Source organism: Myxine glutinosa, chromosome 3 (assembly GCF_964187855.1).
Source record: "Myxine glutinosa chromosome 3, kmMyxGlut1.1, whole genome shotgun sequence".
In the NCBI taxonomy this organism is placed as follows: Eukaryota; Metazoa; Chordata; class Myxini; order Myxiniformes; family Myxinidae; genus Myxine; species Myxine glutinosa.
Window position 1 is genome coordinate 192,915,440 of NC_136263.1, and position 22,035 is coordinate 192,937,474.

General features: G+C 45.1%; 1 protein-coding gene across 2 annotated transcripts in view; it reads left to right on the forward strand.

The window, feature by feature from the left end:
- The first annotated feature begins 546 nt into the window (after positions 1-546).
- The window catches only part of NPLOC4 (NPL4 homolog, ubiquitin recognition factor), a 95,959-nt gene continuing 74,470 nt past the window's right edge, over positions 547-22,035 (forward strand). The window contains exons 1-9 of one of the 2 annotated variants that reach the window (XM_068109600.2): positions 547-729; positions 3,981-4,061; positions 4,582-4,694; positions 6,309-6,533; positions 7,178-7,226; positions 9,098-9,192; positions 11,305-11,428; positions 15,466-15,645; positions 18,720-18,806. In XM_068109600.2, the coding sequence (XP_067965701.1) occupies positions 664-729; positions 3,981-4,061; positions 4,582-4,694; positions 6,309-6,533; positions 7,178-7,226; positions 9,098-9,192; positions 11,305-11,428; positions 15,466-15,645; positions 18,720-18,806 (1,020 nt within the window). In that variant the 5' untranslated portion in view covers positions 547-663. The remainder of the gene's footprint in view (positions 730-3,980; positions 4,062-4,581; positions 4,695-6,308; positions 6,534-7,177; positions 7,227-9,097; positions 9,193-11,304; positions 11,429-15,465; positions 15,646-18,719; positions 18,807-22,035) is intronic. The other variant, XM_068109601.2, reaches the window with a different exon arrangement.

The window sequence follows — 22,035 nt, forward strand, 5'->3', positions numbered from 1 at the left end:
CTTTTTTAACCCCCTCCCTCCCCTTACTGCTCCACACATGAGTTCTCCCTCTGCTCCTTTCAAACCCTCCCCAACGTCCTTTCCTTTCGCTCCCCACCACCACTACTAACAACTACAACTACAACTACAACGACAACTACAACTAAACTCCATGATACTCCCTTTACCGATCTCCTATCATATCGTCGATTTCTATTCCCTAACATAATTTACATATTCCCTGTTGAGATCGCCATTACGTAATTACGTAAGTACATATGTATGTACGTAAGTACATAAGCACATAAGCACATACTGCCTGTATGAGTACAACCTTTTACACACGTTGCTTTGCTCGCGCTCTCTTGTATTTATATGCACGGTTTGTGACGGTCATGATGGTATAGTCAGTGCCAGTGCTCTCGTTATCCGACCTCGTAATTCGATACTGAAATCGTGGAGGGTTGTTGGCATTTCTACGTCTCAAGAAAGACTTTTATGCTTTGAATTTACATTCTTTCCTCCTGGTATGAGGAAAATGGAGAAGGAATTTGCAGAAATTAAAGAATAAACAAATACGAGGAAAATAGGAATGGAGGAAAATAAAGCACCTGAGCCCTGAGGAAGAGAGAGAAAGAAAAGATGGGATATTGATTAAAGACTTGGAAATTACAGAAATGATTGATGAAAGAAAGTGAACGATTTGTGACCGGAAATGACGCGTTACAATTCATGATGGCGGAGAGTATGGTGAGTGTTCTTCTTTTCATCAGCAATATAATAAGTGAACGTTTGTCGAGTGAGAAGGCATATTTTGAGGGGATTTGGTTACGATGAAATACTGTACTTTCTGTCAAAGGATCTCTCTCTGTATCTCTACAATCCGTGATACGCGGAAAACTCAAAACCGAACGGCAGGAATCTAACCGAAATACTTGAACCAACCTGATCGTCCACGACATATTTTAAACTTCCACAAGTTGATGCAAGCAGATGCGTAATGGGGCCTCCGTTCGGCACAGCCTTGTGCCTTGTGGTTGTGCAGGGGCAGCTGGGGAAGAGACGTGAAGCGTTTGGTGGAAGTGGTGGTGGTGGTGGTGATTGTGACGTGCATGCGTGCAGTTTGTGTTTGTCAGTGTGGTGTGGTGAATGGACACTTTAATCACTCCCTCATCAATCCCTCATCCCCTCACATCAATCCCTCATCCTCTCACATCAATCTCTCATCGTCACAATAATCCCTCTTTAGTCTCACAACAATCCCTCATCTCACATCAATCCCTCATCTTACAATCCCTTATCTCACACCAATCCCTCATCTCACAATCCCTTATCTCACACCAATCCCTCATCTCACACCAATCGCTCATCTCACAATCCCTTATCTCACACCAATCCCTCATCTCTCAACAATCCCTCATCTCACACCAATCCCTCATCTCACAATCCCTTATCTCACACCAGTCCCTCATCTCACACCAATCCCTCATCTCACAATCCCTTATCTCGCACCAATCCCTCATCTCTCAACAATCCCTCATCTCACACCAATCCTTCATCTCGCACCAATCCCTCATCTCACACCAATCCTTCATCTCACACCAATTCCTCATCACAACAATCCCTCATCTCACACCAATCCCTCATCTCACAGCAATCCCTCATCTCACAGCAATCCCTCATCTCACACCAATCCCTCATCTCACACCAATCCCTCATCTCACAGCAATCCCTCATCTCACACCAATCCCTTATCTCACACCAATCCTTCATCCCACACCAATCCCTCATCAGTCTCAACAGTTCCTCGTCGGTCTCACAACAATCCCTCGTCAGTCTCACAACAATCCCTCGTCGGTCTCACAACAATCCCTCGTCGGTCTCACAACAATCCCTCGTCGGTCTCACAACAATCCCTCGTCGGTCTCACAACAATCCCTCGTCGGTCTCACAACAATCCCTCGTCGGTCTCACAACAATCCCTCGTCGGTCTCACAACAATCCCTCGTCGGTCTCACAACAATCCCTCGTCGGTCTCACAACAATTCCTCATCAGTCTCAACAATCCCTCATCAGTCTCAACAATCCCTCATCAGTCATCAATACCTTATCCCTCATCACTATCACAACAATATCTCATCAGTCTCACAACAATCCCTCTTCAGTCACAACACTCCCTCATCATCTCGCATGAACTCCTCATCTCACAGCAATCCCTTATCATCTTGCAACAATCCCTCATCTCACAACAGTGCCTCATTGACTCATCAATTCCTAATCAACCTCACATTGATCCCTCAACCTCACATTGATCCCTCAACCTCACATTGATCCCTCAACCTCACATTGATCCCTCAACCTCACATTGATCCCTCAACCTCACATTGATCCCTCAACCTCACATTGATCCCTCAACCTCACATCGATCCCTCAACCTCACATTGATCCCTCAACCTCACATCGATCCCTCAACCTCACATCGATCCCTCAACCTCACATCGATCCCTCAACCTCACATCGATCCCTCAACCTCACATCGATCCCTCAACCTCACATCGATCCCTCAACCTCACATCGATCCCTCAACCTCACATCGATTCCTCAACCTCACATCGATTCCTCAACCTCACATCGATCCCTCAACCTCACATCAATCCCTCAACCTCGCATTGATCCCTCAACCTCACTTCAATCCCAGATTGTCTCGTTTTGATCCCCCAACCTCACATCGATCCCTGATTGTCTCGCATGAATCCCTCAACATCTCACATGGATAACCCATCGTCTCGTGTGGATCCATTATAGTCTCGTATCAATCCTTCATCATTTCGCATCGATCCCTCATCATCTCTCATTGATACCTCTTCAATCTCGCATCAATCCCTGATTGTCTCACTTTGATCCCTGATCATCTTGAATCAATCCCTCAACGTCTCTTGTGGATTCCTCATCGTCTCTTGTGGATTCCTCATCGTCTCATGTGGATTCCTCATCATCTCATGTCGATTCCTCATTGTCTCGTGTGGATCCATCATCGTCTTGCATCAATCCCTCATCAATTCCTCATCATCTCTCATTCATCTCTCATCGATCCCTCATCTCTCATCGATCCCTCATTATTCTCATCGATCCCTCATTATTCTCATCGATCCCTCGTTATTCTCATCGATCCCTCATTATTCTCATCGATCCCTCATTATTCTCATCGATCCCTCATTATTCTCATCGATCCCTCATTATTCTCATCGATCCCTCATTATTCTCATCGATCCCTCATTATTCTCATCGATCCCTCATTATTCTCATCGATCCCTCATTATTATCTCATCGATCCTTCATCATCTCATCGATCACTCATCATCTAATCGATCCCTCATCATCTAATCGATCCCTCATCGATCTCATCATCTCATCGATCCCTCATCTCTCATCGATCCCTCATCTCATCGATCCCTCATCTCTCCCTCATCTTTCATCGATCTCTCACTCATCATCATCTCCATCATCTCATCATCATATCATCTCCATCATCTCATCATCACTCATCATCTCCATCTCTCATCGATCCGTCTTAAATCTAACATCAATCCCTGATTGTCTCACTTTGATCCTTAATCATCTCGCATGAATCCCTCAACGCCTCGTGTGGATCCCTCGTCATCTCACATGGATACCTCATCGTCTCACGTAGCACATCGTCTCACGTCCCACATCATCACACATCTATTCACCATGTTCAGTCCCTCTTTATCCCCCTCTTCCCTTGCCCTCCTCCCCTCCGCCACCATCCCGCCGACCTCTCCATACCTTCTCCTCCCTCCTCCTCAATCCCCCTGCTTCCCTTACATTTACCATCGCTCCCATTTTCACTCTTTGCCAGTCCTTTTCTGTTCCTATTTACTCTTCGTTTTTCCTTTACTGGTGGTGTTGTTGTTGTTGTTGAATTCTATTTTTTTGTATTCCTTTCCCAAACTGTCCTTTTACACAAACTATTGTGGCAGACGATTCGAGTGCAGTCCCCAGAAGGCACCAAACGCATCTGCTCAACAAAACGGGAGTCTGCATCTGTGTTTGTGAAGAAGGTAAGAATGTATTCCTTCAACTCTCAAGGTATTCCTGCTGTTTATTATGATTACGGTGCTTAACTCTCTTGTTGCTATTCCAGTACAATTATCGTGCTTCGGTGGGTTTGTGTTTGGGGGACGTGTCCCATATAGCTCCACCGGGTGGTATGAGAGGGTATTACAAGCCGCCGTGGAGATGACTTGCAATTTTGCACTGAGCACGTGTCGTAGTGCAGGTGCTTTACTGACCCTCACCTGATGGAGGGTGTATTACTGTCCCGTAGGGAGTGGTGTTTCTCGTAATAACATTACCGCCACCACCGAATGTGGACGCAGGTTATGTTTTCACCCCCTGTTTGGCTCTGTCTGCGAGCAGGATGTCTCAAAAAGTTGTGGACGGATTTGGACCAAACTTGTTGGACAGGTGACTTGTGTGACGAGGACGAATTGATTCGATTTTGGTGAAGATCCAGATCCGAGAGTTTTTTTTTTTGGGGGGAATTTCACATTGTGCTCATGTTGTTGTTTCTCTGTGCAGGTGGAAAAAGAATTTGGATTCTCTGACGATGGTTTCACATTGTTCAAGGGCAGAAACAAAACGGACGCCGTCAACCACAAATCGCGTCTGTCTCTCACGGCCATGGACATCAAGTAAAGTTGCTCTGCACCATGTGCTGTGTCGCACATTTGAGTTTTGTCCGTCGGGTTGTGTGCACGAGAGCACTCCAGCTACACATAGAGGAGAGGCTTTTAGGAGATGCTGATAACCCCCACAATTCAGTTAATTCACGGGTTTAATGAGCCCTTTTCCATGTTTTATTTTTGTTTTGTTTTTCATTCAAAAAGCTCCCGTCTCCATGATTTAACATAACAGACTCTATATGCGATGTAAAGATAATAGCCGGCGAAGCCGGTGTTGTGAATGAACGCGTACGTATTATGTTGAAAAGCCAGATTTTGCTGGATCCCTTGAGAATTTCGAAGCTTTGACGCACCAAATCCCTCAATGGAGGCCGCCATCTTGCGGATGCGGAAGTTTGCATAAACAATTGCGAAAAAGTTCAATGGGAGTTTGTTTCACCCGTCTTTGTTTGATTCACAATCCTATGCACCTCTAATTTGTAATTAAAATACCTTAAGACCAACCTCGTTCCCCGGGCCCACACGGGCCCTGGTTATCTTCAACGAAAATCGTCACCAAACACCGGAACCAATGAGATTCGAGCATTTGAAAAAATATTTCAAAAACCAAATCCCTCAATGGAGGCCGCCATCTTGCGGATGCGGAAGTATGCATGACAAATTTAAAAAAGTTCAATAGGAGTTTGTTTCACCCGTCTTTGTTTGATTCACAATCCTATGCACCTCTAATTTATAATTAAAATACTTTAAGACCAACCTCGTTCCCCGGGCCCGCACGGCCCTGGTTATCTTCAACGAAAATCGTCACCAAACACCGGAACCAATGAGATTCGAGCATTTGAAAAAATATTTCAAAAACCAAATCGCTCCATGGAGGCCGCCATCTTCCGGATGCGGAAGTATGCATAAAAAAATTGCGAAAAAGTTCAATAGGAGTTTGTTTCACCCGTCTTTTTTTGATTCACAATCTTATGCACCTCTAATTTGTAATTGAAATACTTTAAGGCCAACCTCGTTCCCCGGGCCCACACGGGCCCTGGTTATCTTCAACGAAAATCGTCACCAGACACCGGAACCAATGAGATTCGAGCATTTGAAAAAATATTTCAAAAAAGCTTATTACGGTACCGTGTTTCGGAGGCTGAAAACGGCGTCAAATATTCTAAAATTGACGAACAATTATTTATTAGAAATCTCGCGGCCGTAGGGGATAGTTTTTCACGGCTGGAAATATCCGAGGTTGAGATGGAATTCACCGAATTAATCAAGAAGGAAATTTTATAAATTTTAATCTCGTCCAGAATGCAAATGGTGTCATTTTGAACTAGGTACGGTACCTACGACACCTACCTACTACCAACTACCTAACCTACTGATAAAAATGCAGCCGTGCCTGATATCATGACGAATGCTCGCCTAACGGACTTGTGTCTTTGTGAATCCCAACAGTGAAAAGTCCGAATCCCAGATGTCAGGTGATCCAATTTGTCAGACACCGGAGCAGTAACTCTAGCTTGTGACACGTGATTTATTTAACGCTGTGGTGGTGTGAATGTTCTTGATTATGGACTCGTCCAATTCCTGAGTGGCTCTCTTCTGCATCCCCGATCCACTCCCTCCCAGACACGGAGATATGCTCTACCTCATTCCCAATACGGTTCGCTCGATGTCTCCTCCCGACAATATGGACACCTCCGGCCCATGGTTGCCCCGACCCGCCTCGACCTCTGTCCCGGGCACTTCCTCGGTGCTCCAAAGCTCACAGCAGCCTGTACTGGAAGGAGATGAAATCGATGTATGCTTGGCTAAGCAGGATGGAAAAATTTACCGCAGCCGTGATGCTCAACTGTGAGTCTGGAATGCCTTTTGATTATGCACCGGTTTTTTGGAATCTCGCAATTTTTATGGCCCCGCTGACAAAGTCACCAGAGACATTATGTTTTTGGGTTGTCCGCCCATGCGTCCGTGACAGGTTTTCATTACCACGATAACTAAACTTGGTACAAATATGTATATTGTAATGGATAATGATGCAAAGATGAACTGTTTAGATTATGGGGTCAGAGGTCAAAAGTCAGAGGTCCCGTTAGTTAAAGATTCTGTTACTTGTGAATCTTTATTGGGGAATTTGACCAAACTTGGTATGAGTATATTTTATGATGCAATGATTAACTAATTAAATCTTGGCATCAAAGGTCAGAGGTCATGTCGAGCAAAAGTGTGATACTTGACAACAACTGAAGAGATTTAAATCAAACTTGGTACAAGTATGTATGATGATGTAATGATGTAGGCGGCGGCATATTGGTCGACGTCACGATGTCCGAGTGCCGTTCTAGTTCATGTCTGCACCTGAAGGGGTGAACTTGAGAATAATGTTTTATTTGTTTGTTTTTTTTGGAGTTTTTTTTGGAACACGTGCACATAAATGTCATTTGTTTGTCTCATCCTTTTCTCCTTTGACTTTATTTCTCTTGGGTGAGCCCCTGCAGGTGTCGTCACGGTCCGATGGGAAAATGTGTCCACTGCGTTCCTTTGGAGGTAAATTTTATGGCTTCTGTACTACTTGAACAGATGAATGTTTGATTGGCACTTCTGCTATCCAAATGGTGCTTTGTCTATCTCGGTTAACTCCTCCAAATGGACACTGCAAACAAAATTAGTGAAATCGTCAAAATAAATTGTGCAACAAGACCTGCAATTAATGATTTCGGTAAAACCATCAGGGCTGGATAACTTTGGTTGGAACCAAAGTGACAAAAGACAAAGACGATCAATAGATTATGAAGCTTTTCGGCACCTCCTCGCTTTACCTGTCAGCGTTGTTCGTCACCTCACTTTACCCACCAGTGCAGCTCACCATTCCTTACTCCCCCCCCAGTGCAGCTCACCACTCCTTACTTTACCCACCGGTACAGCTCACCACTCCTTACTTTACCCACCAGTGCAGCTCACCACTCCTTACTTTACCCACCCGTGCAGCACACCACTCCTTACTTTACCCACCGGTGCAGCTCACCACTCCTTACTTTACCCACCTGTGCAGCACACCATTCCTTACTTTACCCTACCGGTGCAGCACATCACTCCTTACTTTACCCACCGGTGCAGCTCACCGCTCCTTACTTTACCCACCGGTGCATTTCACCACTCCTTACTTTACCCACTGGTGCAGCTCACCACTCCTTACTTTACCCACCTGTGCAGCACACCACTCCTTACTTTACCCTACCGGTGCAGCACATCAATCCTTACTTTACCCACCGGTGCAGCTCACCGCTCCTTACTTTACCCACCGATGCAGTTCACCACTCCTTACTTTACCCACCGGTGCAGCTCACCACTCCTTACTTTATCCAGCGGTGCAGCTCACCACTCCTTACTTTACAACCTTGTGCAGCTCATCACCTCCTTACTTTATACACTGGTGCAGCTCATCGCCTCCTTACTTTATACACTGGTGCAGCTCATCGCATCCTTACTTTACAGTTTATACACTGGTGCAGCTCATCACCTTACTTCACACACTGGTGCAGCTCATTGCCTCCTTACTTTACACTCTGGTCCAGCTCATCGCCTCCTTACTTTACACAATGGTGCAGCTCATCACCTCCTTCCTTTACACACTGGGGCAGCCCATCTCCTCCTTACTTTACACACTGGGGCAGCCCATCGCCTCCTTACTTTACGCAATGGTGCACGTCATCGTGTCCTTACTTTATACACTGGTGCAGCTCATCGCCTCCTTACTTTATACACTGGTGTAGCTCACCACGTCCTTACTTTACACAATGGTGCAGCTCACCTCCTCCTTCCTTTACACATTGGTGCAGCCCATTGCCTCCTTACTTTACACACTGGTGCAGTTTACCACGCCTTGCTTTACACACTGGTGCAGTTCACCACTTCCTTGTTTTACACACTGGCGCAGCTCATCGCCTCCTTACTTTACACACCTGTGCAGCTCATCACCTCCTTACTTTACACAATGGTGCAGTTCACCACCTCCTCACTTTTTCCACAAGCAAAGTAAAACGTGTGGTTAAGCAATTGGGTGATTTCTGTCTGTCCATCCATCTGCCAACGTGTATATGATCGAGGAATAACTATTTCAATTGAATGTTATATTTTGAACATGAATCGGAAAACTAACGGTATTTTAGCAATACTTTTCCTCTAAATGTGTCCCGATCATGCATGCGCGGAAAGGAGTGAGGTACTTTTCTAAGCGGTGAAGCTGCTTCAATATTTGGCTATGTCTTTCTTCTGCCATCCATCCGTCTGTCAGAAATGTCGAAGAACCTTTATAACCCACCGTGTTTAATTCTAAAGGGTAATTCTAATGGGTTGGGACTGAGTTGATACTTTTTAATGTTGTCCACAAGTGTTCATTGATGGATATTTTTTTTCAGCCATTTGATGAGGATTACCTGAACCATTTGGACCCACCTGTGAAGCACATGTCATTCCATGCGTACATCCGCAAACTTACTGGAGGCGCAGACAAGTGCGTGTGCACCTTGGTACTTGTTTTGGTATTTTCACTTTTCAATTTGGATTCCTTGTTCACTTTTAAGTGCTGTTTCTCCGATCTCCGAGCCCTATTAATAACAAGCCACCCTTGTGCATAGTATTTTTTTCCCCATCATTTATTTCCTTTATTGTCCCCCGTCGCACCGCGGAGCGAAAGGGGGACTATGGTTTTCCCCTCCGTCCGTGCGTGCGGGTGTGCGTGCGTGCATGCGTGCGTGCGTGAGCGAAGGACCGCATTCGAATTTGGTGTGTGGGTGCAACCCATGTCAAAATCCAAGATGGCCACCGCCATGTATGTCTGATGCCATGTATGTCTGAACCTTGTGAGTGGAATATCTTGAAAAATAAGCGAAGTACCAACTTCTAATCTGGTGTGTGGGTGTATCTAGGCACAAGGAAGAACGCTATTGAAAATTGGGTCGCCACGTCAAAATCCAAGATGGCCGCCGCCATGTATGTCTGAACCTTGTGAGCTGAATATCTTGGAAAAATAAGCGAAGTACCAACTTCTAATCTGGTGTGTGGGTGCATCTAGGCACAAGGAAGAACGCTATTGAAAATTGGGTCGCCATGTCAAAATCCAAGATGGCCGCCACCATATATATTTCTGAACCTTGTGAGCGAAATATCTTGAAAAATAAGCGAAGTACCAACTTATAATCTGGTGTGTGGGTGTATCTCGGCACAAGGAAGAAGGCTATTGAAAATGGGGTCGCCACGTCAAAATCCAAGATGGCCGCCGCCATGTATGTCTGAACTTTGAGCTGAATATCTTGAAAAATAAGCGACGTACCAACTTATAATCTGGTGTGTGGGTGTATCCAGGCACAAGGAAGAACGCTATTGAAAATTGGGTCGCCACGTCAAAATCCAAGATGGCCGCCACCATATATATGTCTGAACCTTGTGAGCGAAATATCTTGAAAAATAAGCGAAGTACCAACTTCTAATCTCGTGTGTGGGTGTATCTAGGCATAAGGAAGAAACCTATTGAAAATTGGGTCGCCACGTCAAAATCCAAGATGGCCGCCTCCATGTATGTCTGAACCTTGTGAGCGAAATATCATATCATAGCATGTTTTCTGCGTCTTCCACTTTGTCAACTCGCATCACTTCCCCGATGGGGGACCTAGGCGTAACGCTTGTTACAATGGTGAATACTCTATAACTTAACTAAAATGGCACTCGGTATAGCGCATACCTCCACCAGGCTGAACAGTTTATGTTTTGTATCCCACTGATAGGCCAGATCTGGATTCGGACCTGAACCAAAATCTAATCGGCTTGTTATTGTCACCTAACCAACTCGTCCACCTAGTTTAGTCATAACTTGTCCATAACTTTTTTAAATATCATGTTATATATCGCGTTTCACCCGATCCCTCAATGGTGAAGAATCACTTAAAAAATAAATAATTCTCGTATTCGAATCCATATTCAGATCTTCACCAAAATCGAATCGAATCGTCCTTGTCAGACACCCAACTGGTCCACCAAGTTTCGTCCAAATCCATCCACAACTTTTTGAGATATCCTGCTATGTATCGTTTTTGGCCCGATCTCCCAATGGTGAAGAATCACTTAAAAAATTCTACTAGCCGGATCTGGATCCGGATCTTCACCAAAATCTAATAATCGTTCTGCAAACATTGTCCTCGGTTGGGTCACACACCCAACCTCTCCGCCAAATTTAGTCTGAATCGGTCCACAACATTTTGAGATATTCTGTTCACAGACAAACAAACAGACAGACAGGGTGAAAGCATAACCTCCATTCACCTTCGGTGGTGGAGGTAATTATCTGATCCAAATACGGATCCTCACCAAAATCGAATCGATTTTTCCGTGTCACGTACCCAACCTGCCCAGCAAATTTCGTCCGAATTTGTCCATAACCTTTTGAGATATCGTACTGACAGACAGGGGATGAAAACATAACCTCTGACCACTGAACCTGTTCCTGAACCACACAAGTATGGAATTGTATAATTCTCAAATCACACACGATGAGTGTTCGCTGTATTTTTATTGTTTGTTGCATGAAGTCCTGATTATTTGGCATGTTGTTTTTATGCATCTCTACTAGGGGTAAGTTTGTGGCCTTGGAGAACATAAGCTGTAAGATCAAAGCAGGCTGTGAGGGGCACTCCCCGTGGCCTGATGGGATCTGCACCAAGTGCCAACCCAGTGCCATTACACTCAACCGTCAGGTTTGTTCTGCTGCTGCCTCCTTTTCCTGGACATTAGCAAGTTAACAAGGGGCTGTGGGTGATTCATCCTGCTTGAGAACTGTATAATTGATTGGGTTTTCTAACCTATGTGGATCTGTAACGACAAAACCATGAGTCAATCAGGACGCATTTAATGGAGCCAACGTGCTTCCAAATTTCAAGAAACGGTGTTAATAAACAGTAGAACTTCTTTTATCTGGACATCCAAATAACGAAAGACGCATTATCAGGAAATAATCATCCCCATAACACCCCCTCATCAAAATGGTGGATTTTTCTTGAGGTAACTTGACACTAATTTTATGCTTTCGGAGGTTGGTGGCATTTGCAGCAGTCACTTGGGCTCCTCTGGACTCGTATGCAAAATGTCTGGAGAAATTTGGACGTTTTATTGGTTTTAGGAACAGTTTCTTGAAAGGCTTTGTCATCAAACAAAGCCGATCTGAACTGTGATGGGCCTGGTTTCGTGGCCGACTCGGCAACTCCCAAAGTCGGATTATATAATCAGCATGCACACCATTTTCAGATATGTTATGCCTCCCATTTCTTAGCTCACCTGGACCGAAGTTCAGGGGAGCTTATGAGATGGCGCGTGGTCCGTTCGTCAGTCCGCCCGTCCGTAAATACTTGCAACTTCTTCTCCGAAACCACTGAAGGGATTGTAACCAGACTTGGCACAAATTATATTTGTTGTGTTGTGACTAAAGTTTGTTCGCGGTATTAAAAAAAATTGGGGTCTATGGGGGTCTACGGGGAGTCAAAGTGGGTCCAGGTTTGACCCCCCAAAATATTGTTGCATTTGCGGGGGGTCGGCAATACCTTAGTCCAGGTCGAATTGTATAGGTAGTGAAGTGTCGAATGTCGTGAAGAAGAAGAAACCCCATATAATAAGTAGGAAATTTGTACAGACTGTATGTCGTGGAAGAGCATGTCTTCGTTCCCATCACGAGTGGTGGGGTATGTTAATTAGCGAGGGATTGTGTAATTAATCCCCTGTATGTAATGGCCTCTTTTATTTTTCCTCTGTTCCTTATGACACACGCAACACACACATAGTAAGAAATCACCCATTTATTATGCTAAATAAAAACCAACCGGAAGCAGGACATTGAGCACTACCGCGGATAACATCGACCTGGTGAGCACACAGGCACAAAAGGTCCGTGAGGCCACGCCCTGAAGAGCAGTGATTGGTCCGGGATTTGATTGGAGCAAGGACTGGTAAGGTGGAGCAGACATGGAGACGTTGTGGGATGACGTCAGAGTCTCGAGTACAAAACAATTAGAACGGCAGACATTTTCTCTCTCGGGTTCTGGATCTGGTGTTGAACGGTCGTGTCCCGACATCGCTCTTCTTTGTTTCTCGAGTCCTTGCTTTTGACAACGAACGGTCGAGGCTCTGGACTTCCTTGCATTGTCTGGCTGTGGTGTTGGTGAACAAGATCTTGAGGATACGCGCGGCTGGAAGAGTGAGCTGCGCGCTAAGGCATACTGTGCGCCAACGAGTGCGTTTTCGCATGTAAGGACGTAGAGGCCTCAGAGGATCTTTGACGATTCCTGACGGGGTTCAAGAGCAACTCGGAGCCAAGTCCCCACAATAAATAGCACACCTTTATTTTCGTTCTTTTATATTTCCCATTGTCCGTATTCGAGTCTGTGTGTGTGTGAGACGTCCCGTTTAGAAATCATGGTTTTTATCATGCATTATTTTGTGACCAGCATTTTCCTTAATAAAGCCGGTATTTTTGTACATTCTAATTCCATGTCGTTTGAGTTGATTATTGTAGGGTCGAAGACGTCGGCTGGACTCATGCAGGTAAGCGCTCATGGCTTCTCCTCCACTTGCTCCCCGCGCGTATAACGAAGGTCCGCCATTGAATCGAATGCCTCGGAGTTAAAGCTCGTTTTGTCATCCGTGCCGCCCTGTGGTGTTCACCGGAGGGCAGGCACACGACAATATGTATTGCTTTCTTCTCTGAAACTACACATGCAATTTTGATGAAACTTCACCACAACCTTCATCACCCGTGATGTACCCATGTTTGTTCAAGGCATTAGAAAAATTGGGGTCTGAAGAGGTACACAGGGTGGGAGGGGGGAGGGGTTGCCCCCAAAAATAGGTATTTTTTTGTTTGCTTAAAGTGTTATGGTTATGTTAGTATGATTCTACATGCTGCCCTGTCTTCTAGCAAGCATTGAAATTGTTTTAAAATACCTTTAGTCAGTCAGTGCAGTATACTGTTTATTCTCCAAGATGAGTGCCAGGCGTATTGCCCCTATTTTTATTTATGTGAATATACAAGGAGATTGATCTACGTTTCACTTGTTTATTCCATGTCAAACATGGCGTCTGCCATTGGCTGCATAGGGCAAGTCCAAATACACAGAGAATGAGGGAGGGAGGGGTTTATTGGGGTTAAGGTACAACTTAACACGACATCCATTAAATAAATTTATTTGATTTTATTAACAATGACATCCATTAACCGGAGATATTGTTTATTTGGAACATCCTTGATCCCGACCATTCCGGAAGATAAATGAGGTGCTACTGTAGTAGGTGGAAATGTTGTACACAGCTCCTTTCCTATTCCATCTCCAGGCACCGAAAGGGAGTACTCTGTTTTCACTCCGTTTGTTTGTTTGTTTGTTTGTTTTCTTTCTTTCTTTCTTGTTTGTTTTTCCAGGCGATATCTCAGCCATCCTTTGAGCTGGGAAGCGGAAATTTGGGCACAATAGTGAACACGTGCTTGGGCAAAAACAGTATTTCTTTATTTTTTGATAAATCAATTAATTGAATAATTACTTAATTATTATCGATTTATTGAATGAAAAAAGGAATGATCGTTTTAAGGCCATTTTTCCCCGCTAGAGAGGGGGTTAGCCTTGCGGGCCCCATGACAATCATGGTTCCCTGTTTGAGGCAATGTTTTTTTTGGCCGGATGCCCTTCCTGACGCCAACCCTTGGTCACGCTCTTCGATGCGCAGGGATACCGTGTGCCTATTCTAAATCGGGGTACACACCGTGATTATTCATCCCAGCAAGCTGGTACTCAATTTGCCGACCTCGGAAGGATGACAGGCTGAGTCAACCCCCCTGGCGTTAATTCAGCAATCGACCGGGATTCGAACCCACGATCCTAGGATCCCAAGCCGGCACCCTAACCGCTAAGCCAACACCTGGCAGTGATTTATTAATCACTTATTTATTTCCTTTCTCATCTCGGCTATATCTCGGGCACCTTTTGAGCGAGGAAGCTGATATTTGGACATGACAATGACAAAGTGATTTGGCTACAAAATGTATTTTTGATTTATTGATTAATCAATTAATCGATTACATATTTAAAATTTTGATTAATTACTTAATTCATTTTCAAAAAGTGACACATTTGGATGAAACACTTTTGGTTTAAGCATGCTATTAGCCAATTGATTAAGAAATTAATGATTTTACGATTACAATTTATTTATTTTAATTATGCAATCAATCAATTATTGTACACCTCTCCCTCCCAATTCCATGTACATGGGCCGCTTGGCGTCATGGCACAGCACCTAAGGTGCCCCGACAATGTCGCGCGCTGAAGGATATGCTATTTATTTATTTTGCACGAGGGTAGTGTACTTTGTCTCTATTTGTCCCTACTTGTTTTTACACATTTTTAATGCTTGACTAAAACAATATGAGACTTGTCGCCAAGCCAGCAATCACTCAGTGAGTATTAGTTATTTTGAGTCTCTTGAGTTGAGGAAGATTTTGATGCATAGGAATGACCCATTTTAAACTTCTCTCAAACTACTCACTTTCCCAGGGATGCTGTAAACTTCCATAAAAATATCCTGCTTATGTGGATATTGGTTGTGGTTATGTTGCACGTGCCAACCTCCCTCCCCCCCTCGAGCGTCCCGGCTTCCTTCCTTGTATGAGATCCAATATGGCTGATCCATGAGATCTGCGTGTTTGATGAGGCATGTGCCAGCCCCTGCCTTACCTATTACCTTCTGTTCACAGAAATACCGAGCTGTGGACAACGTGATGTTTGAAAATTACACTATTGCGGACCGCTTCCTCAACTCCTGGCGCAGAACTGGGGGCCAGCGCCTGGGCTATCTTTATGGCCGTTACGCTGAACATAAAGACATTCCTCTTGGGATCCGGGCTGAGGTTGCCGCCATCTATGAACCGCCACAGGTAATCACGGATTTGTTTTTTGTGCCGTTTCAGCTACCAGGCATTTCATGAATCATTAAAGTAAATAATTATGTGCACATGTGGACTACAGATCAGTGACTTATATTCCCCAACATAAACCTTCCTTGGTCCACCCTGCAGCTCACATCTCAACGCTCAGGAAATCGCACAAAGTATCTGCGTGTTTGATGAGGAATCATCTCAACAGAGAAAAGATAGTTTTTAAAATGATTTTGTTGGTTAACAGAATGGAAAAACCTACAAAACAGCATTTCTACAATTTTACTTGATAGCCGGTTATATCATTTCTTATGATTCATCATATTCATCATGACATGACTATAGATAGATGCGAAACTTTATACACATGATTGACTAGTCATGGGGAATATAGGGTGGTAATTTAAATGCCATAGGTCACATGGTCTGGCAGTCATATTGGTTTTAAGTTAAAAACCTTTAAGAAACATCTCTCAAACTGCCCAATCGATCAACGCGAAACTTTACATACGTCATAGAATATGCATGGGGATTCAAGGGTGATAGTTAAATCGGAATCGGTTGCATAGTGTGGCAGCCATGTTGGATTGAAAAAAAAAATTAATTTCAAGAATATTTTTATAAACTATCAATGCAAAACTTTACACGCATGCAATACCATTTGGGCATATAGTGGGATAATGACGATGTTATTGGTGAAGTGGTATGTCAGCCATATTGGATTGAAAAACCAATCTTATCTGATGAACGTGAAAATTCACATGTAATGGACTGCACAGTCTGAGGTGGATTGTAAATTTATGGATACCATAGGCCATGTGGTCGGGCAGGCATATTAGTTTGAAAAAATTATCCTTTAAAAATCTTCTCCGAAACCACTTAACCTAATGATGCGAAACTTTATACATATGATTGACTACCCATGCTATATAATGTATTATAACTAAAATGTTATGGGTCACGTGGTTTGGCAGCCATATTGGATTTTAGCTAAACCCGTTCATATCTCCTCTAAAACCACCCAACCGTTTGACGTGAAACTTTGTCATTGACTTCCCATGTGGATTAAAATTTGATAACTAAAATGTCATCCGTCATGTGGTTGAGCAGCCATATTGGATTAAAGAAAAACCTTTTCTCTGCCAAACCAAATGATCAATGAACTCGTCATTATCAAACTATATGCCCCAAGGGTTGTGGAGCACATATGTAAAGTATCTCATAAATAGATTAAGCGGTTTCAGAGAGAGAATTCAAAAAATATTTTCCTCGAAATCAAAATGGCTGCCACAACACATGACCGATTATGTTTTTTATCAAACTTTTATCCCCCTGGCTAGTCGATGACATAAAGTTTCGCATCGATAAGTTTAGCACGGGAAGGCTTGGGCTCCGGCATAACTGAGCACAGTTATAAAGCTCACTTCTAGTTATCATTGAATTAATAGATGGGTGTGCAATAAAGTTTGGCCATTTTAAAAGGGAACGACAAAAACTGTCGTGGCTTGCAATTTTTTATATCTGTGCAGTCATTCTGCATTACTTACGAGGTCTTTACTCTTAAAATATTGTCGTGCGACTCCGGTTAACACCAGAAGGTCGCGGATGGACCGAAACCGATTTAATGGAGGCGATAACAAAACACGGCTATATGTACTCTCGGCTATATGTCGCGCGGGAGGAAGGAGGAAAATGGAAGGCTGCGGCAAAAGCTTACCTTGGTGAAATGACGGCAGCTTCGATCCTGCAGGGAAATTAACTCAAGAGGGCACAGGTTTGAATGGGAAAGGAAAATAATACAAGGGTTTATTGAACCGGAACGCAGGAACAGGAAAACGCGATAATAAACTAATAAGAAGCCTAAATTGGGACGTCCCCACACACAGATATCAGAAACGAGACACAGGAATATGAATTAAATGAAAAGAACACTGTGTAAAATGTAATGGGGATTGGCCTTATCTGTCCCTCGTCTTGTCTTGGTATCGTCCACCACGCGGCTCCAAGCTCCGCTCGTGCTCGCGCGCCACCAGGCCTTGCTCCAAATTCCAAAGCACCCACGAGGTCCCACAGCAGGAAAAGCACCGCGCGTCCAACGCAGGCTAGCGGCCCCAAGCGAGGTCGATCTTCACACACGATCGGCCTGCCACGTCCCAGTCAGCTCTCCCGAAGCAAACGTGCAAGAAGCAAGCGAACTCCACTCGGGCTATATCTCAACTCAACTCGGGCTGCGCAAGACGAAGCGCCGGATGTCCAAAAAGGCTAGCTGCGCAAACAAGAGCACGAACCGCAAGAGATGCAAGAGCCGCAAGAGACCCGTGCTGCGTAGGACGAAGAAGAGAAGTGAGAAAATGGCGTTCGGCGCTCCCTTAAATAACCTTTTCAGTGACGTCAGCCTTGGCGCGCTACCAACCAGCGACTTCCACCGAACCTTCCAGCTTCGCGCCTCCCGCACTCGTTGGCTGGAGGTTCGCGCCCAGCGCGCCGACCAATCACAGGACCGTAGCGTGGCGATAGCTCGTAGCATGTAGCGTGGTGATAGCACGTAGCGTGTAGCGTGGTGATAGCGCGTGGCACTCGATGTGGTTAGGCCTGTCGGAGGTGTAACTGGCGGCGGCGCCCATCGGCGGTGCCCCTGCCTGGTTTCTTTGCCTGTTCCTTCCGAAGTCACTGTCAGGGAAGGGAGTCATTTAATGTTGCACTAAGGAGATCCTAACTAAGTGTCTAAATGGGTGCAGTGCCATAAGGGACAAAGGTTTGGCTACCAGGTGTGGACACACAGGGGCGCTACTCTTTAATCCCTAACTCCACTTATCACTCGAACATCCTGGTATGTCCACAAGTATACTCTTACCCGACAAAACGCCTACACATGAAACTTATTACAGGGCAGATTCCTTACCGCGACAGATGAATACCTACCTACACAGATCTATCTGGCTCTACATGTTGCTACCCTACCGACATAACAATATAAAGGAAATAGGACACTGTTTAATGGTATTTTGCTGAGAATGTGAAGTCGACAACAAGCTGTGGAATCCTTGTGCGGGTCTTTGTTACGTTATCTGCAGGAAGGTTCGGCAAACAGCTTGGATCTTCTTCCAGACCCAGAGGCTGAAATTGTGGATGAAATTGCTGCAAAGCTTGGACTGCGAAAGGTAATGCTGTATGTGGTATTGGGGGAGGGGTGTGGGGTGTTGTATACAATGTCGAGGCTCGTGGAGTACCGAGATTATAGAATGGATCAGAATGTGACAGAACAAAAGGAACAGCAGAAAAAGAAGGATAAGGAGTAGGAGTGGAGGATTCACCAATGGCAGGGTTGAGGGACAAAGTAGAGGGAGACTTGGACAAGTGAGGGAGGATCCCTTTGAGAGCCACATATTGGCTATGAGAATATAAGAAGTCAGTAAGCCATAGGCAGAGAGTTTTGGAAAGCGAGTCGGAATGCCAGATGGTATCTAAAGCACGAAATATGTCCAGAGAGATGACCCTGATCTCATGTCGGATATTAAGGGCCTCCATCCATTCTTGGGAGAGCAGAAGCTGCATGTCCATGGTAGAATGACCTGGTCTGAATCCGAATTGATGAACTGAGATGAGACAAAAGAAAAGAAGGATTTCACATCATCTGCGATGATGGATGTCATGACCTTGCTGATAATTGGAAGTAAGCTGACAAGTTTGTAGTTAAGGGGATCAGTTTTTGCACCTCTTTATGTAATGCAGTGATGTTGTGGACTTCCAAGCAGTTGGAAGATGACCTAGGGGAAATGATGGGTGAAAAGGGCAGAGAGAGGAGGTGCAAGACCAAGAGAGCTGATGCCGTCCGGTCCAGTTCCAGAATCAGAGTCTCTAAGGTTGCCAGAAACCCCCTCCACCTTCTTAGGTGCAAAAGACACGTCGTCCAGGAGCATTTGGGTACGACTGGGAAGGGGTGGGCACAGAGAGCGAGGGGTTGGGGACACAAGATTTGGAAACAAACACAGAATTGAGGCATTCGGCTTTCTCACGACTGGAGTCTGCTGTGATTGGTCATCATATAGTCCAGAAGGGAGGATTTGCTTTTAATATCTTTCTAATGATCCTGTACTCATTTTTCTTTATCTGTGTACATTTTTGTCTATTTTGGGAAGGACATGGGTTACAATTCTTTTTGACCTTTTAAATACAGAGTTTGAGGCACCTCGAAGAGCTGAATGAAAGGGAATGCAAGGTCAGTGCTACTTGGCAACAGCTTGACAAAGAGAAATTGCTGACTGAGAAATTTCTGCACGAGCGGTGAAAGCTACTTTTGATCAAGGAGACAGGTCTGGGAAGAATGTAAGAGGCACGTACGTGTGGGATGCAAGCCGAGATAGCATTATATTCCCCTTTGAAGAATGGGAGAGAGAGGAGTACAATTTGACTGACTCAATTAAACATGTGATTCTCCAGACCAGAAGGAAAAGAGAGAAAGGAGCGGAGTTGAGCTGAAAGCTTTGATTTGGCGAGTCCAAGTGAAAATCAGTACAGGATGTGAATGGGTATGAAATACGTGTCTGGGTTACCACCTGGTATCTCCACACCCAAGGTGGTCCACTTAGCTCGCAGGGCTCCGCATGCCCACCGACCCACCTCAGTTCGGTAAGAAAGATCAAAGCAAAGGTTGATCTCTCCATACAGGTTGCTTCTGACAAACCAGACTTGATCTGCTTAACAGAAACTTTCCTCCTTCATGATGTCTCTGATTCCATAATATCTCTCCCGGGTTACTCCCTCCTCCGGGATAGACCTGAGCCTCGTCCTGGAGGCGGGGTTGCTGTCTTTATCAAAAACTCTCTTCCTCACTCGCCCTGCATTGCCCTCTCTCCACCTCACCCCCAGGAGTACCTCTGGCTCCGGCTTCCCCTTCGCTCCCACCTTTTGTTCATATGTGTGTTGTACCGTCCACCAAACAGTGATGACTCCATCTACATCTCGCTGTCTGATAATATGGATCAACTTCTATCTACTCATCCCAACTCTCTCTTCCTCATATGTGGTGATTTCAATTGTCACCATGCCAGTTGGCTGGGTGGGGGTACCTCTCTCACCAGCCATGGCTCCTCAGCAAAGGACTTCTGCGACTCACTGGGACTGACACAATCTGTCAATTTCCCGACCCGGATCTCAGGCAACGGAGCATCTTCTCTTCTGGACTTGGTTATGACTAACTTCCCTGCAAATGTCTGCGGCTCTTCATCTGCTCCAATCGGCTCATCTGATCATGTGCTTGTTAAAGTGGACATCTCTCTGACCATTCTCAGAGAGCCCTCCTCAGACGAGTCTGGCATTTCACTCAGGCCAACTGGCATGGTCTTCAAGCAGCCATCAATCATCTGGACTGGTCTCCCATCTCTACCGCCTCTGACATCAACTCATCCTGGGAATTCTTCCAAAGTGAATTGCTCTCTCTCATGCACAGATTTATCCCATCTCGCCTTCAGTTGTCATATCCTTCCTCCCGTCCATGGTACACGGAATCTTGTGGTGACGCAGTTGCCCAGAAACAACTTGCCTTCGCCTCCTGAAAAGCAAATCCAATGGAAGGAAATCTCATTTCCTTTCACAAAGTTCGAAACAAGTATGTGTCCACCCTCAGGAGAGCCAGGAAACAATATCTCTCCACTCTCAAGACCGCTCTCTCAAACCTTTCTCCCTCTTCCAAATCCTGGTGGCGTCTGGTCAAATCTGTTTCTGGTGTTTGTGCCTCCTCCATCCCCTCGCTTACCTCAAATGGCTACACAGCTGACTCCGCACGTGAAAAAGCCGAATGCCTCAACTCTGTGTTTGCCTCTAAATCTTGTGTCCCAAACCCATCCCTCTCTGTACCCACCGTACCCAGTCATACCCAGCTGCTCCTAGACTCTGTGTCCTTTCCTCCTGACAAGGTGGAAAAGTTTCTGTCAACCCTCGACTCTGATTCTGCAACTGGACCTGACGGCATCAGCCCACGTGTCCTAAAATCCTGCTCCGCTGCTCTTTCACTCCCTCCCTCTGTTCTCTTCACCCTCTCTTTTGCTCAAGGTCATCTGCCATCACCTTGGAAATCAGCCAACATCACCGCTTTACACAAAAAAGGTGCAAAAACAGATCCTTGCAACAACAGACCAATCAGCCTTCTCCAAATTATCAGCAAAGTCATGGAATCCATCATTGCTTCGGATATCAAATCTTTCCTCTTCTCCAAAGGCTTGATCTCTGATCATCAATTTGGTTTCAGACCAGGTCACTCGACTCTGGACATGCTGCTTCTGCTGTCTCTACAATGGATGGAGGTCCTCAATGCCAAACAGGAAATTAGAGCTGTCTCCCTTGACATATCACGTGCCTTCGATACGGTCTGGCACCCCGCTCTGCTCACCA